The sequence below is a fragment of the Manis pentadactyla genome, chromosome 4 (assembly GCF_030020395.1).
Source record: "Manis pentadactyla isolate mManPen7 chromosome 4, mManPen7.hap1, whole genome shotgun sequence".
Classification (NCBI taxonomy): Eukaryota; Metazoa; Chordata; class Mammalia; order Pholidota; family Manidae; genus Manis; species Manis pentadactyla.
Genome location: NC_080022.1, coordinates 168353413 through 168369652, shown reverse-complemented (window position 1 = coordinate 168369652; position 16240 = coordinate 168353413). Strand labels below are relative to the sequence as shown.

Below are 16240 nucleotides of genomic sequence, written 5' to 3'. Positions count from 1 at the left end.
TCAGGACATCAGAATCTAGATTAGTTTGTACCATAACAACCTGAACTGGGGTAGTCAGTGGAGCACAAAATGATCATCAGAAACTTTCTGTTAAATTACTGATAGAGATGAACATACAACATTATTATAATTTGCACTCAGTTTTTACTGCCTAGGAGCAAAGCATATTATCAGAAAACTCTCCAGTCAAGATGCAATACAGATTTTTTAAATTTCCCTGATTTTTAAGACATTCAGGAGAAGAAAAAAAATTCCTTATTTCTCAACTACAATTCGAGAATATTCTTTATAAATTTTAATTCCTCATGCTTCAGAAATAGATTACTTCTTGGTTCTGTCACTAGAATCAAAGTATCTGAATTCTCTCATCAACATTTCATGGAAGTTAGTCTATGTTTTATATTTGTTTTCCCTAAGGCTTACTTTAATAGGTTCAAATATAGTTTGCTACTGTGAAAATGTGCATTGCTGACAAAAAATTAAATTTTTAGCATGTTTATTTCAAGAAAGAATGAGTATTTGATCGGATATGTACTACCAGTTCAAGGTACACAAATGTAGTTAAATCCCATTTCAACAAATTTTAATGTATAAAAAACCTTGGAATAATAATTGCCCATAAAACTGCAATGTTTAACATTATAAACTTTAGGCTTTAGTGTAAGGCACTCAGTAAAATATAGCTCTACACAGTGCCGAGGATGTATGGTAGATACAGAGAAGGCCTAACATAGGGGAGCAGATACGGAACACCTAAGTCAATGCTAGAAGATTCAGTACCAGGAAGTGCTTACTGATCTTGATCTACGTTATCAGTATCAGTACTTCCTGGTTCTCCATTTATACCTGCAGATGGGTTCACATGTGGTAATTGCATAATGTTCGTGTACAATAAAGTTGCCAAGCTACAGGACTGCCCAAACTTTAGAATCTGGATAGTTTCTTGAAATTTATGATGTTAAGACTTAATCTGTAGGTACAACATAAACACCTCTAATAAGAAGTCTTTATTGTTAATAAAGAATATGAATTTACATATGAACTATATAAAAATAAAAATTGTAATTATTAAAACATAACATAAGCTACTTATAATATGACCATGTGTGCCCTTCCCTTTCAAGTAGGTTCTCTAAAAAGTGATTTTTATAAACTATTAAAAATTTGAGTTGAATACATTACCTATGGGAAACAAGCTGTTCTATTAGCAAAATCCTCAACCAAATTTGAATGTTCACCTAGATCCTTTCTTTTCTACAAGAGCACAAAACTTCAAAGAAACAGCTTTTAAGAATGTTAGACTCTTGGGGGGTGGGGCTTGATAACATGGGTGAATGTATTAACCACATTGTTTTTCATGTGAAACTTTCATAAGAGTATATATCCATACCTTAATAAAAATAAACAAATAAAAAAGAAAAATAAGAAGAGGATCCTAATAACAAAGACATAAAAAAAAAAAAAGGAATGTAGACTCTACTGAAGTCTGAAAAACTCGAAATGAGCCAGGGTATTTAAGAAAATAGAGAGGATTTTTAAAAATCACATGGCTAACTGAAATTTTAAATAAGAGTACACAGATGATCTTAAAAGCAGGGGATCCCCATAAACAGCTATGTTCACGAAGAGCATACTACACTGAGATGACTGTCTGGCAGCCTTTGCTTCTTGAAATCAAGACTGTATGTAGACCATGAATCAGAAAAGCTTTTCCAATTCCATTAGTTAAATTCACTCCTGTATTTGATACATGGGTTAATAAACTCCTGCCCAATATATATGTTAGAAAGAAAAGTTTCATTCTTTTCCCAAAAGGATTTTGACTAAAAGACAAATCCTCCAATAAGCTTTATATCATCCATGTACCAACTGATTTCCTAACTATATGCCTAGTGTCATTTCACACAAGTCCTGACCCTGGCTCCTTCAGCAGTTTTACTTATTCACTCAAAACCAGTATTTACCTATTTTCATTCTGTGTTTTATGTTTAAAGCACTGTAGGCAATAAAAAGATGGAAAAGTCATATTCTAAATATTTAAGCTGCTGCAGTCTCATATGAGAAGACAAGAGAGGAATATAAGTGAAATCCTTATGCAACTTTCAGATTTCTTTCTGAAGTTTTCTTACATAAAAATTATTTTTCGTATGAAAGACAGGAGCAGCAGGTACATGGATAGAGTGGAATAAAAAAAATTAAAGACAAAAACAAAAACTATCTTGAACTTAAAATTAATACATCATGAAAAAATAAAATTGATAATGGAAGAAATCTTGATTTTCTTTTTTTTTACCTTTCATGATATGTTTATATTGCATGTAGAAAACTGATTATACTTAAAAATAATTACATCCAACTATGAAATAAAAGTTATACTTTCAGAATCAGAATTGAGATATAACAAATACAGTTTTGCTAACTTCATTCTCTCTTATACATATTCTTAAAGATAGCCATACATATTCAAATAAGCAATGAATGGTCTTACTTTACCCTTCATCCCCAACCTGAAAGATAGAAATCCCTACATGCCGTCTGTCAAAATCATTCCACCTTTGGAAATCTGCTGCTCAACTATGACACATGGCAGGTAGGTTCAATAGTCATTTGATTAACCAAGTGAACATTGCAAAATTAAGATTCTTGGCCACACTGGTAACTACTGCAGCCACTAGGTAAACTAATATTTAAACAAGATTCCTGTGGGTAAATAATGGACTAGGGTCCCACTGGAAAATGCTCAACTGACTATTTCCTTTTCCAACAAAATCTATAAAAACATAAAACTTGCACCTATAAGTATATTGTGTACCTAAACAAAATTTTCTACATACTTTTCAGGTTCTGTTCTTCTTTTTAGTTCTCAGGATATGTGACAGAATGCATGTATGCATATCTATTAATATTAGAAAGAGCATGTGGAATTTTTCTTTAAAATCAGATTTCATTTACTTAAATGAGTAGTAATGTAGCCATTCTTTTAAACAGTCCTTCTTTTAATTAAAAAAAAATTTTTAAATTTATTGTACCTTCTTACAAGGCAGAGAGGGTAGTCTGGAAAAAATCAGACTTAAAAGGCTGAAGTGTATCACCATTAAAATTACTGATATCACTTGGGAATAATGGAGGCTTGGGAACTGGTCTGGGATGCAAGATCAGTGATACTTACTTTTGTGCTTACAATAAAAGTTTGTTGTAATAAATAAAATTCATATCCTAGAGAACAAGAGGACAGGATCCCAGTAGAAAAAACAGCAACACATCTTTAGCATATGTCACTGCTAAATCATGTTTGTTTGGTGGTACTTGTTTAGCTAGTCCTAGAAATTAAATAAATTTATTTCCTAATGTCTTCCATAAAATCAGATTCATGCTTCATAATCATTTCATTCTCAGTATTCAGAAGACTCATTAAAATTAGAGCTCTTCCCATCATCCCTTTGTGAACTTTATTCTAATTAGCAAAGACTCTGCATATTCTTTTGCTTCTTGTAGGATAATTAAAAGAAATAAAAGCAGCACTTTTCCAAATAAATGTGCTTTACTTTTCTCCTGAATCAGGAGAAAAAAAGCAGCTACAGAAGACATTTTTAAAGATATGGGGACCACTAAAGATATTTAATATTAAATTTTTTAGGGTGATTAGGTATTGTGATTATGTAAGAAAATGTTCTTATTGTTAGGAGAGACATGCTGAGGTATTTAGAAGTGTCATGATATCTACATTTAAAGCAAATGTGGCAAAAGTTAACAACTGATAAATCTAGGTGAAGAATGTAAGGTTATTAAATGTCTTATTCTTTTCTCTATAGCTATTACAATTTTCAATATTAAAATTTAGGAAGAAAAACACTATTGATGTTTTAATAATCAAATCAGAATTAACCTTAAACTTATATGAAAAAAAGGGTAACTAGGCGTCAAATTGTAATCCTCTTCCAACATAATAGTCATGTCTTTTCAACTGAAAACCAAACATCATAGGCATTTCTTATTCATAAAAGCATTCTGAACAGCCATATATTTATTATAGCAGTTTTGACAAAGTTTCAGAATGGAAGGTATATTACACTTAAATCAAGAGGGTTAAGTTTTCCTAGTTAACTATGGGACTTACCTGTCCATGTCATCATCTCCTGGTAATAAGGGTGGGAGGGGCAGAGGAGGTAACGTTGAAGTTTTTAGGTGTGGAATAGCAGCAGTTACCGATACTTGAGTCTTCACAGAAACCTGTACAGGGGGCTGAGAATTTGCCTGAGAGGACAGAGTAGATGTCCTTGCGTGAGTAGAAGGGGGCAAAGTTGAAGTACTAGAAGGAACAACCTGACTAAATGCTGGTTGGGGAGGAGGCAGAGGTGGTTGCTGTGAAATAGCTGGTAGTGGAGGCAAAGGTGGCAAAGGGGGTGTCTGAGGTGGAGGGGTAGTAGTTGGTAAAGGAGGTGGAGGAGAAGTAACTGTGGGTAGAGGTGGAAGGGTCTCCCTTTCTGATGTCTCTGTGTCTTTTGAAGTAACAATCTCCTCTTTCAATGATACGGGCTTAGAGTCTCTTGCTCCCTGTACTTTCAAATCTTTAAGAACAGGATGCTTCTCAGAGTTTTCATTCGATTTTACTTTTCCTGTATCTAAAGAATTTTTGACTTCTATGTTTAGATGTGTTACATTCACCAGTTCAGTATCTGGGGCAGATTTTTCCAATTTTACACTTCTGGGTAACTTTTTAGATTCCAAGCCTGAATCCTTAGCCTCTACTGAACTGTTCTCTTTTCTAGGCAAAAATATAGGTGAACCCTTGGATTCTTTTCCATCCATTTTTGCTGCGGCAGCAGCTGCAGCTCTTTCCTTCTTTTTCCTACTGAGTTCAGCTCCCAAGCTGGAATTCAATGGAAGCCTGACAGGTGAGATACTGGAATGTCGACTGCGTGATCCGGATCTCTTCTTTTTATTATGAGAAGATGAGTGTCTTGAGTATGTGGGACTTCTACTTCTAGACTTCATGGATTTCCTACTGGAGAAAGAAAAAGGCAGTGTAAAATGGATAGGCTATTATTTGCAACAACATGGATGGACCTAGAAGGTATTAGGCTAAATGAAATAAGCCAGGCAGAGAAAGACAAACAACATAGGATTTCACTTATTTGTAGAATCTAGAAACAAAACAAATCAAAATGAACAAAAAAGCAGTAGACTCATAGACAATGAGTGACTGATGGTTACCATGGGGGAGGGGTTGAGGTGGGTGGGTGGCAAAGGTGATGGGCACAGAGGGGCACAAAATTCTCAATCATAATATAAGTTGGTCATGGGGATGGCAGTACAGCACGGAGAATATAGCCAACGACTCTGTAACATCTTCTTATGCTGACAGATAGTAACTGCACTAGTGGGGTGAGGATTTAGTAATATGGGTAACTGTTGAGCCATTACTTGAAACCAAGATTGTATACCAACATTACTTCAATTAAAAAAAAAGAAATGGATAGGCTACAGCAACATGGAGGAAAGTAGCCCAGTTAAACAAACTATGGACAACTGTAGTCTAACAAACCTACTTTGAATAATTTAACAACCTTAAAAGTAGACTAGGTACCATCAAGTAATAATAATAATGGATCAGTGTTTGTTCATTAATTAATTGTTAACAAATGTACTATACCAATTTAAGATGTTAATAAATAGGGGGCACTGGGTATGAGGACACATAAGAACTCTTTGCACTTATCTTCACAATTTTTGTGTAACTCTAAATGGTTCTAAAAAATAAAATCTATTTAAAAAATAGATTAGAAGGAACTAAATCCTATATGATAACATATTTTAATCATGTAACACTAAAATTATCCACTGAAGGAAAATGGGTAAATATCTTTTCTCCACATTGGAAAAACGCCCACATTTACAGTGATTACTTTTTGAATCTTGGTTTAAATCTTCCATAAAGTGAAAATGTAACAAAGAAAAGGTCATGTTTCATATTAAAGGGTTTATACCAATCAGGAAGTTAAAAGTAACTAGAATGTGCACCAAAACCTAAATTTTTTAAGTAGAGATCTATTTAATTGACAGATCCTAGGAAAAGATTTTGTCCCTTGTATCCTCAGTTTACAAGCTGTGCCTATACTAAACAAAACACCAAGCTACAAGAATTAGGATTTACAAAGCAGTTACACTGGAGAACTGTCTTAGCAAAATAATGTATTATAAGTTCTCAAAGCTATGATGGCTTCTGGTACTTTCAAATATAAAATGTTTCATACTTTAGGAACTCATAAAGCAAAGTGTTACTGCATATTCAATTTATTTTCTTTATTATTAAGGAAGAATCTAGGAATTAATCTAGGAGGCAGATTATTCTAAACTGAACATGAACCTTCTTTAATTCTATTTGCTTTTTTAATAAAGCCTAACAGGCTCAGGCCTCAATGGAGGGGGTAAAAAATTAGCACTAAAACTGTGACTGAACAACATATAATTTGCCCAACAGTCTAAAACAAATTGTTCCCATTCCAGATCTGCAACATATCTCCCTTACCTTTGATCATTGGTAAGACTGATAAGAATCAAAATGTTTCAAAACAAATAGCATATATGTGTAGGGGAAACAACGCAAATGATGGTTTCCTTATACTGCTTTTTGGAAGTTTGCTCCAAAAAATAGTTAAAATATAAAGTCATTATTGGAATCACAGTACTAAAAAAAGTAACATATGTATGGACATGAGGATATAAAATACTGAAAGTAGTTAAGTGGATTTATTAAAGTCCACTTACCTTTAGGAAAACTAGTATTTCTCTTGTGAATAATAGGCTGAAAAAAGGTATTCTCTGAATGGTAGCCAGGATAAAACTAACACCTCTATCCCAAGAAAAACTGCTAAGATCTCAAACACTAAGTAGTATCAGAGACCACGCTATTAACCACTGTTTCTTTAATCTTTCAGCATAACTGAATCTTTCTAAGGAACTCTGCTACAAACCCTTCAACTTCTCAACAGAAGCCTACCTACTATTATTGGACATTTGGATGGCCATACACCTACAGCATTTTTTTAATGATACAAATACTATAGGTGAAGTCCAAATCCACCCTTCAAGGAAAAAAAGGTGGGGAAAGGAGACAAAAAAGTAAATGCAGGCAACAATAAAGAATTTGTCTTCAAAATCAAATGTACTTTTCTCCTGAATTGTTAAGTTCCACCCATTTGAAATGATATTGTTACTATTAATCACTACCAATCTGGTGGATGCAAAAATCTTGCCAAACATTTTCAGTTTTTTAAAATGTTGTTTGGCACAGGGAAGGCAGTATAACAGAGAAAAAAAGTAGTGATTCTATAGCATCTTACTATGCTGATGGACGGTGACTGTAATGGGCTTTGTGGTTGGCACTTGATAATGGGGGAAGTCTAGTAACCATAATGTTGCTCATGTAATTGTACATTAACGATACAAATAAATAAATAAATAAATAAAATTATGTTTCCTTTTGATTGTGTCTCCCAAGGAAAAAAATAACAAAGAATACCACAGAATCTCCTCTGACCCCAAGAAATTTCTATACTTACTGCTTGAAATTCCAATGAATGAGAAAAAAATATGTAACGTACACATAAAAACATTATGCTCTCTATAAGACAACTAAAAATATGCATATGATTCCATTATCTAGTGTTTATATTTGTGTCCCATACTATCACACTGTGTCTCCAATTCTTTCTTGATTTATTTTTACTATTACTACACTAGTTTCAATTAACCGAGTAAAGTAAAACTTGAGATATGAATCCAAACCAAATCACTGCAAAACAGCAGTTCTTATCAAAATGAGTTTTAGTGTTTTAGCTTCAATGCACTTCTGTATTTCCAAACCTCACAACAATAAAAATTCTCAGAACAGCCTTAATGAAACTATTCTATCAAGAAAAATATTCTGAGAATGTCTCTTAGGTTCTCTTAAACGACTAAGCAGTTTTATAAATGGTAGACTTAAGATATCCATTTTACTGTATATAAACTTTATCCCAGCCTTTCCAAAATGAGTGAACTCTAGCTAATGGTATACACGCTAAATGTTTATAATTAAGTATACCAATGCCTCCAACTTACTTTGAGATGAATCAAACAAAAAAGATGGACTGGTATCATAAAGCATATAGCAAATATGAATTGTAGAATCGAGGTGGTACATATAAGGTTTCTCATTACAATTTTTTCAACTTTTGTGTTTGAAAAATTGTAATAAAATAGGGGGAAAAGACTAAAGAAATTCAAACCCCGAGAGTTAGAAACTCTATAGGGCACAACTCTGAAGCTTTGATGAATTCAAACTAGTTTATGAATAATAATACCTTTATATGTCAGTAAAAATTACTCATATTGATATATAAAAGATATACATGGATTTTTTTGAAATTAGCATAATTACTAGTGTTCATCAACATTTTCCTCATATCATCGATGAGTTTACTGAATGGCTCCAGATACCAGGTAAACACCTCATATTCACTAATTTATCCTCACAACAACTGTAGAAGTAGGTCGTTATTATTCTCATTTTATACATAAAAAAACTTAGGCACAGAGAAATTGTATTATTTACCATGTTCACAAAGGAAGTGTAGGATACCACTCAGGTAAAACTCCCAAAGACCATGTTTTGCTTTTGTGGACAAAAGTGAGTCCACAAAAAGGGAGGTACATTTCATCATTTAGGAACAAGAACACGGTTTTTGGTAGTTAATTCACTCCAACAATTAAATTTCAAACTAACATGCCTTTCTCACAAAAAAAATCATGATAAAGGAACTACTGCCATTTTTTAAGAAGAAAGATTTTGAAAATTACCAGTGGTCACAGGGTAGGTCAATGGTGATACTGCAAAGAAAATAAATGATCCTTGGAACCGACTTCTGCAAGGCTATATACACCATTAAAAGGAAAAAGGACTTATCAGCTGAATTTCCACTAGAAACATCAGTTAAAAGACAAGCCTTAATTCTAAGATACTAAACATTGTCAATTAAGAAATAAACTTACAGGTTTGGAGACACAGTGGACAGCACAAATGGTAGACGACCTAGGCAAACAGCCTCAAGATAATGTAAGTGAAAATTTGTAATTTCTTAACATCTCCAATTAAGCCCAAGAAAATCTAAAGTGCTAATCCCAAGGTGATTTTAAAAATTTAAGGCAAAGCAACAGAAACACGTAGATAAGATAAGCTCTGGCAACCAGTATGCACTCAATAAGCAGAAACCTATTTTTTTTTTTTTTATCACATAGCAGCTTACAACTGAAGATCCATCACTGGAAGTACCTACCTTCAGCAGTTTTAGGCATGTGAACTCTCCACTACTTGAATTCTAGATTAAGAGGAGCAGATTCACCTACTTAAATAACTAACCAACAGGAAGTGTTCTAGTCAATAAACTGGGGACTTCAACAAAATGTTAATATGACAAATTGTCAGTTCCTCATAACCCACCCTAAGAAAGAAAGGACTGGTAGACCAACAGCTCACCTGGGGAGTGGACTGCGACTCAGAGACCGTTTGCTCATGAAAGGGCTGCTGGACCGCCTTCGACCATAGGGACTGGGTGATCTCCCACTGTAAGAGCCACTCCTTTCATAGCTAGATGAACGTCTCCGGCCATAGGGACTCACAGACCTTTGTCGTCTACTGTACGGACTGGGTGACCGCGTGCCGGACTGGTAGGCTGAAGGCTCCTTGTAAGGGGGGCTAATTGACTGCCTTCTTGAGGTACTTCCAGGACTCTTCTTGTAGGAGTCATAATTGCTAGAGGTGTGAGATCTTGGAGGGCTAAGGTCATAATCTTGGCCGTAAGAAGCTCCTGAGGGGCTATCATCTTGCTTGGGGCTGTCAGACCATTTCCTGTGGGGACTCCTGGATCTCCGTTTTGGGCTGTCCACTGTTTTGTAACTTTTGGGTGTTTCCCTTTTCCGATGACTTTTACTCCGGTCTTTGTGCCCAGACTTCAACTCTCGTTCTTTCCGGGTCTTCTCCTTATGGAGTTTGGATGACCTGGATTCCTTGTTGCTGCTGCTTTTGGCTATCTGTCCTTTCCCATAGTCGTCATTTTCCTCATTTGAACGCTTTGAACTTCCTGATATCCGTTCCTTTATCGATCCTGACTTGCTAGAGACTTCCTGGTTTCTTTCTTTTTCAGTCTGTTTAGTTTTTAGTAAGTCCCGGGAACGTCTGTGCTGGTGGTGGCGATGTTTGTGCAGGCGGTCACTCCGATCAGTTCCACGACGCTCATCATTCTCCCTCCGGTCTAGTTTGAAGGCCATGTCGTCAGAGAATGTATCTGAATCAGAGCTGATATCATCATACTCCACCAAAGGTTTGATTATTGTACCCAAAGGTGCTGCTTCGGGGGTCACCAACCCCATGTCTTTGGAGTGCTTCGACTTATGCCGTTTATGCTTCGACACCAAGCGGTGACGCTCTCTACTGTTGGAGCTGCCACCTCCCGATGACGGCTGCAAAGTTCCAGAAGCTCCTCCACCCGCGTCCTTCTTGCCCCCATGTCTCTCTGGATTGGGCATTCCCTTTCCTCTGGCCTCAAAAAGGGGAAAAAGTTCCCCAGCACTCCAAAAAGTAACCCCCACCCACCCCCCCAACCCCACGCCTACCAAAGCGCCCCTAGAAGGGGGTGGGGAGGGAAGGGACGGTAGCCCAGGCTCCTCCTCCCTCCCGGCTCCTCAGCCCCCTCCTACATGAGGTGGGGGGGAGAGAAGCCAGGGAAGAAATGAGAGTTTCTCAGCAGTGGAGTTGCGAGACAACGGGTAGCTGCTTAGGTCAGTTTCCCCTCCTCCCCCCGCCGAGCCAATCCTCAGGCCCGAGCGCCGGGGAGGTCGAGGAAGTAGGAAGACGACGACCCGGAGCTGTGGGGCCGACTCCGTTTCTGGGGCCCTGTGAGGACTGCGCGGGCCCTTCCCCTACCCGGTAGCCCGGCTCAGGGCGGCTTCCTGTCGCTGGGGTCCCGCGGCCTAGATGCCTCACGCCCCCTTTGTTCCTCGCTCCTGAGGGAGCCCCTTTTTCTTGCCTCCGCCTCACCTCAGTACCTCACACACTCCCTCGCTCTCTCAGACTCAGTCACACACTAGATTAAACCGAAACGGCACTTGGAGGAAGGGGGAGGGGGCAATTCCAGAAAATATCGCGAGAAACCGCTGGGCTCTCGCGGTATTCGTGCTTCCCTTTCACCTTTCACCACTGCTTTGTCAAACAACGCGAGAGCAGGTACGGAGCTAGAAACGCGGTTTTCCACATTCTCGCGATGAAGTCCCACTCACCGTTTGAGCGAAGCTTTATTGAAACCGAGCTAGGAGAATTTTTTTTTATACCCAAAACTTTATTGATAACACATGGAACACATAATCTCAGGCATTAGAGGAAACTAAATTTTGTATGCTTTGAAACAGCTCGTAACTATCGCCATGAAAATACTGTCAACAGGACAAAACACAAACGTGGGGACATTTCAACTCAAGTTCTTAAGTATTAATGCCTCCCACTTGCGTATCTTATACTACATGTTATCACTAATTCTCATACTACCCTGCAAAACACGATATCTTCATTCCTGCCTTACAGATAAGAAAACTCTCACTCACAGAAGTTAAATAGCTCACTGAGGGTAATAGTCCAGAAAGTGCCAAAGTCGAAATTCAAAGTCATGTGTGACACCAAAGCACAAGCTCTTTTCAATAGTGTGGCACTAGTCGCAACTCGGTTTAAAATCTAAGAACTTGAAACCTCATCACATTTAGGGATCTTCTATGGCTCCTCTGGAATCATTTACCCTCTTAGCTTCACACAGAAGATTGTAATTATAAACAAGAAAAATAGTATCTTACACGGCTCTTCATTTTTTACTTTTGAAAACTTCACACCCATTAACTCATTCCATCTTCACAACAACCATCTGAAATAGGGTTGTTAAAGTGAGAAAACTAAGGCACAAAGAAGTGAAGTGACTTATCTGTTTCTTCATTCTTTTCTTTAACAAATTTATCTGTGATATTGTAAGGCCCTTCTCTATGTAATAGTGACCACCGACATAAGGCCTCAAGTAGGAAATAGACAATACATTCATACTACAAAATATAAGGTGATAAATGTCGTAAGAATGATACAAAGCACTGCAGCAGTTCAAAAGGAGGTTGGGAGTGTTAAGAGAAAGCTTTATAAAGGTAGGGCATTTGAGATGGTTGGGGAAGAGCAGATAGGACGTGTATATACAAGGATGGTAGAATCAGTCTGTATAGGGGCCAGAAAACATTCTGAATGAAGGCAGAAGAGTCCACTCTCAAAATCATTCTCTGAAAATGTTCTTGTTGCTTTTGATCACATGGGTACCAAAAAAGTTTTTTATACAAATGTTTGAGTTCATAAATCTTGGTTAAAAATGCAAAAGATAAAGTTTTCATAGCAACTTTTTAATCATCTATGGAAGTAAGTTAATACTATCAAGAAAAAATGGATGGAATTAAGTACTGGAACTCAGCTGTGGTAACTACTCATTTATTGCTGCAAGATGTAAAGTTTCCCACTAGTATCTGCCGTGTTGGCTGACTTAATGGGCCAATTAGAGGAAGTGACTGGCCTTATTAAATAATTAATTAATAATAATTAAATAAGTGACCTTATTAAACATTAGCATGAGTTCAGCAAAATTACTCTGATTTTTTTCTATCTTTCAAATAAGATCAAGTTTTTGACTCAGGATGCATCCATAACCACAGTAAATGGAAAAGTGGGGATGGCAGAGGAATTACGGTAATGTATCAAAATCTTGAAGAATAAAATTTAATATCCAAGTTAAGTAGCAGTAGAAACTTTCTTAATCATTTGTTTGGTGCCCATTGAAACAGGCTACAGATGTCTTATGAATGGATGAATAAATGAACCTTTTTACTGAATTTTTGTAATAGATTTCTATAGCACTTTTCAATTTTCCACAGATCAGTCAAACAAATAAATAACCTGGTGAGGTGGATGGAATGAGTATTCTTATACTTTAGCATCTCCTAAAAGGTTGGAACTGAGACTCAGGAGTTGGAAGCACATTTACCTTAAGTGTAGGAAGTACCAGGAGTAGAGACAGCTTTTTCTGTAATCCTAGGCCAATACTCTATTGCACTACACTTTCTCTTTTTGGTGGATAAAATTCTACTCTAGTAATGTCAATTATATGTCAATAAAGCTGGGGAAAAATTCTATTCTAGGAAATTTTAGATTTTGTCCAAATTTTAAGTACAAAATCTACTGTAAACTGCAGAGACTAATCCAAGAACTGGTGAGAATAGTGCTTCTGTAAAATAAGGGTTGCTTCACTCTACAGAAAACTTTGAACTCAGAATTTCCAGGACTGAGTGTTTGCTTTATTTGCAAGACCTCCCAGGGCAGCTATGTGAACCCCAAGGGGATCAGTCAGGTGATGACTATACTTTTCCTATAACTTTTTCCCAAAGTAGGTTATAAAGCATCCTTTTGGGCTGTACATAAGAGGAAATATTTAACTAAAGTTACAATTCTTCCCCAACTACAGACCAATTTTTTTTGGTTTAGATTTTAGGCTTAAAGAGTCTTCTGAAGTCTCACTCAAAGCTCAGTTGTTTAAAATGTATCCACTTTCCCCTTCTTGCCATATACAAAATTGCTCCTTTATGCACCTTCAATGATTTTCTTGTTTAATGACATGTTTCTTCTATCTTTACTTCTAGAGTACACATTTTTCAACAATGTCATTTTATCTGCATTTTCAGATGAGAAATTAGAAATTCTCATTCTATTCTTTGACCAAAATTTGGCAAAACTTACTCTATTTTCAAGCTTTGTAATTTTATAATTTAAAATTTTCTAGCTACACTTAGTATAGACATTATTATCTGTACAGAGCATTTCCATGAGGAAGTGTAGCTGTATATCTAACATTGATACTTTGGGCATAATAATAAATTAACAAAAATTTTTGAGTACCTATGATTATAGTGACCAATTGGATTTTCAGAATTCGAAGTCAGGTGAGCCCATTGAAGACTGGGGTTGTGTTTTCATGTTTATAATACCCGAGCTCCTGTACACATGTATTAAGACTTCATAGATGCTTGTTGAGCATGTTATTAGACAACAGGAAACATTCTGAATATGAACTATCTTTGAAAATTTTCACTTGGATAAATGCTCTCTGTACTTTGCCAATATTAAGGTTGCTAGATTTGTATTATATAATATTTGGAACATACTTTTATACTAATAATATTCATTAATCTTCCGAAATTCAAGTTTAATTGAGCATTCTGTATTTTATCTAGCAACCCACAACCCTATTGATTTTTTTGTTTCAGGTGTATGACAGAGTGATTCAACATTTATATTCATTACAAAATGCTCATCATGATGGGTGTAGCTCCCATCTGCTACCAGATCAAATCATTATAATATTATTGATTTTATTCCCCATGTTGCTTTCATTTCATGACGTTTATTTTATAATTAGAAGTTTTATCTTATAATCCCCTTCATCTATTTTGCCTACCCTCCTCCCGAACCCACCCTTACCCACCAGTTTATTCTCTGTATTTATGAGTCTGTTCCTGGGTTGTTTATTTGTTTCTTTCCTCATTTGTTTTTTAGATTCCAGATGTAAATGAGTTCATATGGTATTTATTTTTCTCTATCTGACTTATTTCACTTAGCATAGTACCTTCTTGCTTCATCCATGTTGCCACAAATGGCAAGTTTCATTCTTTTTATGGCTGAACAATATTCTATTGTGTATATATATCACATCTTTATTCATTCATCTATATATGGACACTTAGGTTGCTTCCATATCTTGGCTATCATAAATAATGCTGCAATAAACATAGGGGTGCATACCTCTTTTTTAATTAAGTATTTTTGTTTTCATTGGGTAAATACCCAGAAATGGAGTTGCTGGATCATATGGTATTTCTATTTTAATTTTTTGAGGAACCTCCATACTTGCTTACTTACCACAGTGGCTGTGCCAGTTTACATTTTCATCAACAGTGCACAAAGATTCCCTTTTCTCCACATCCTCTCCAACACTTGTGATTTCTGTCTTTTTGACACTAGCCATTTTGACTGGTGGGAGATAATATTGCATTGTAGTTTTGATTTGCATTTTTCTGATGATTAGTGATGTTGAGCATCTTTTCACATGTCTGTTGGCTATCTGTATGTCTTCTGAAAAGTGTCTATTCAGTTCCTCTGCCTGTTTTTTAATTGGATTATTTGTTTTTTTGGAGTTGAACTTTATGAGTTCTTTATATATCTTGGATATCAATTCCTTATTAGATATATCATTTGCAAATATCTTTCCCATTCAGTAGATTGCCTTTTCGTTTTGTTGTTAGTTTCCTTCACTGTGGCAACCCTATCAGTTTATCCCAACAATATGCATTGAGTCTCTAACAGGTATCAGGAGCTGGGCTAGGCAATGTCATTACCCAGTAGTGGAAGAAACAGACCCAGTGCAGCCCTCCTGGAGTTGACAGTCTAGCAGGGAAGACAGGCACTTAACAAATCATCATGTATTTAATTAATTTTGATGGTCAAAGTGCTAAGGAGAAGTTTGTGATAATATAACAGAGAACCTGATCAAATTAGGGGTTAGAGAAGGCTTGTTTCTCTAAAGACTTTAAACTGAGATCTGAGAAAGAGGGCCTTAACGAGGTAAAGGGGGTGAGGTGGGAGAAGGCATCCTAGCAGTTAAACAGGCCTGTGCAAGGACGTTGAGAGGGGAAGGAGCGCAGGAATTTTTTGCACATGAAAGAAGCCAGTGTGGCTGACAACCAGCAAGGGGAGAAGGGCTGAGTCTAAGCAAGGCTTTGTAGATTTGCCTAGTAGATCCAAGAACAATGTTTAGTGATGGGCACTCAGAAATGAGGGGCAATTCCTGCTCCAAAAAAACTCACTGTGTAGTCACTCAAAGGAAAGAATAAAAAAAAATTGAATTCTACTATTAAGGAGCATGATTACATTTCTATGGCAATAACCATGTTCGCAGTCATTTCCAAAGATTTGTTCTCATTAGATTTACACTGCTATGCCTAGGTGCTCACCTGAACTGTAGTCATCTGCTGGGAAGGCTTTGGAGGATGTTCGAATAGCATTTTTGAAATGTGGGAAATGCCTGAGACTAGAGAGCTAGTAGAAAGCCACTGCTTAATATCCTTGAAGCAAACT

The 16240-nt window shown here is 36.4% G+C and overlaps 1 protein-coding gene across 10 annotated transcripts in view; it reads right to left on the bottom strand.

Moving 5' to 3' along the window:
• Positions 1 to 11167, bottom strand: part of CDK12 (cyclin dependent kinase 12) — a 58646-nt gene extending 47479 nt beyond the window's left edge. For 7 of the 10 annotated variants that reach the window (XM_036930572.2, XM_036930571.2, XM_057501447.1 and 4 more), the window contains exons 1-2: positions 9518 to 11166; positions 4118 to 5005 (exon numbers count right to left, since the gene is read on the bottom strand). In XM_036930572.2, coding sequence (XP_036786467.2) covers positions 4118 to 5005; positions 9518 to 10566 — 1937 coding nt within the window. In that variant the 5' untranslated portion in view covers positions 10567 to 11166. Of the gene's footprint in view, positions 1 to 4117; positions 5006 to 9517 lie in introns of all 10 variants that reach the window. The other 3 variants (XM_057501449.1, XM_036930569.2, XM_036930567.2) reach the window with 2 other exon arrangements.
• Positions 11168 to 16240: the final 5073 nt, after the last annotated feature.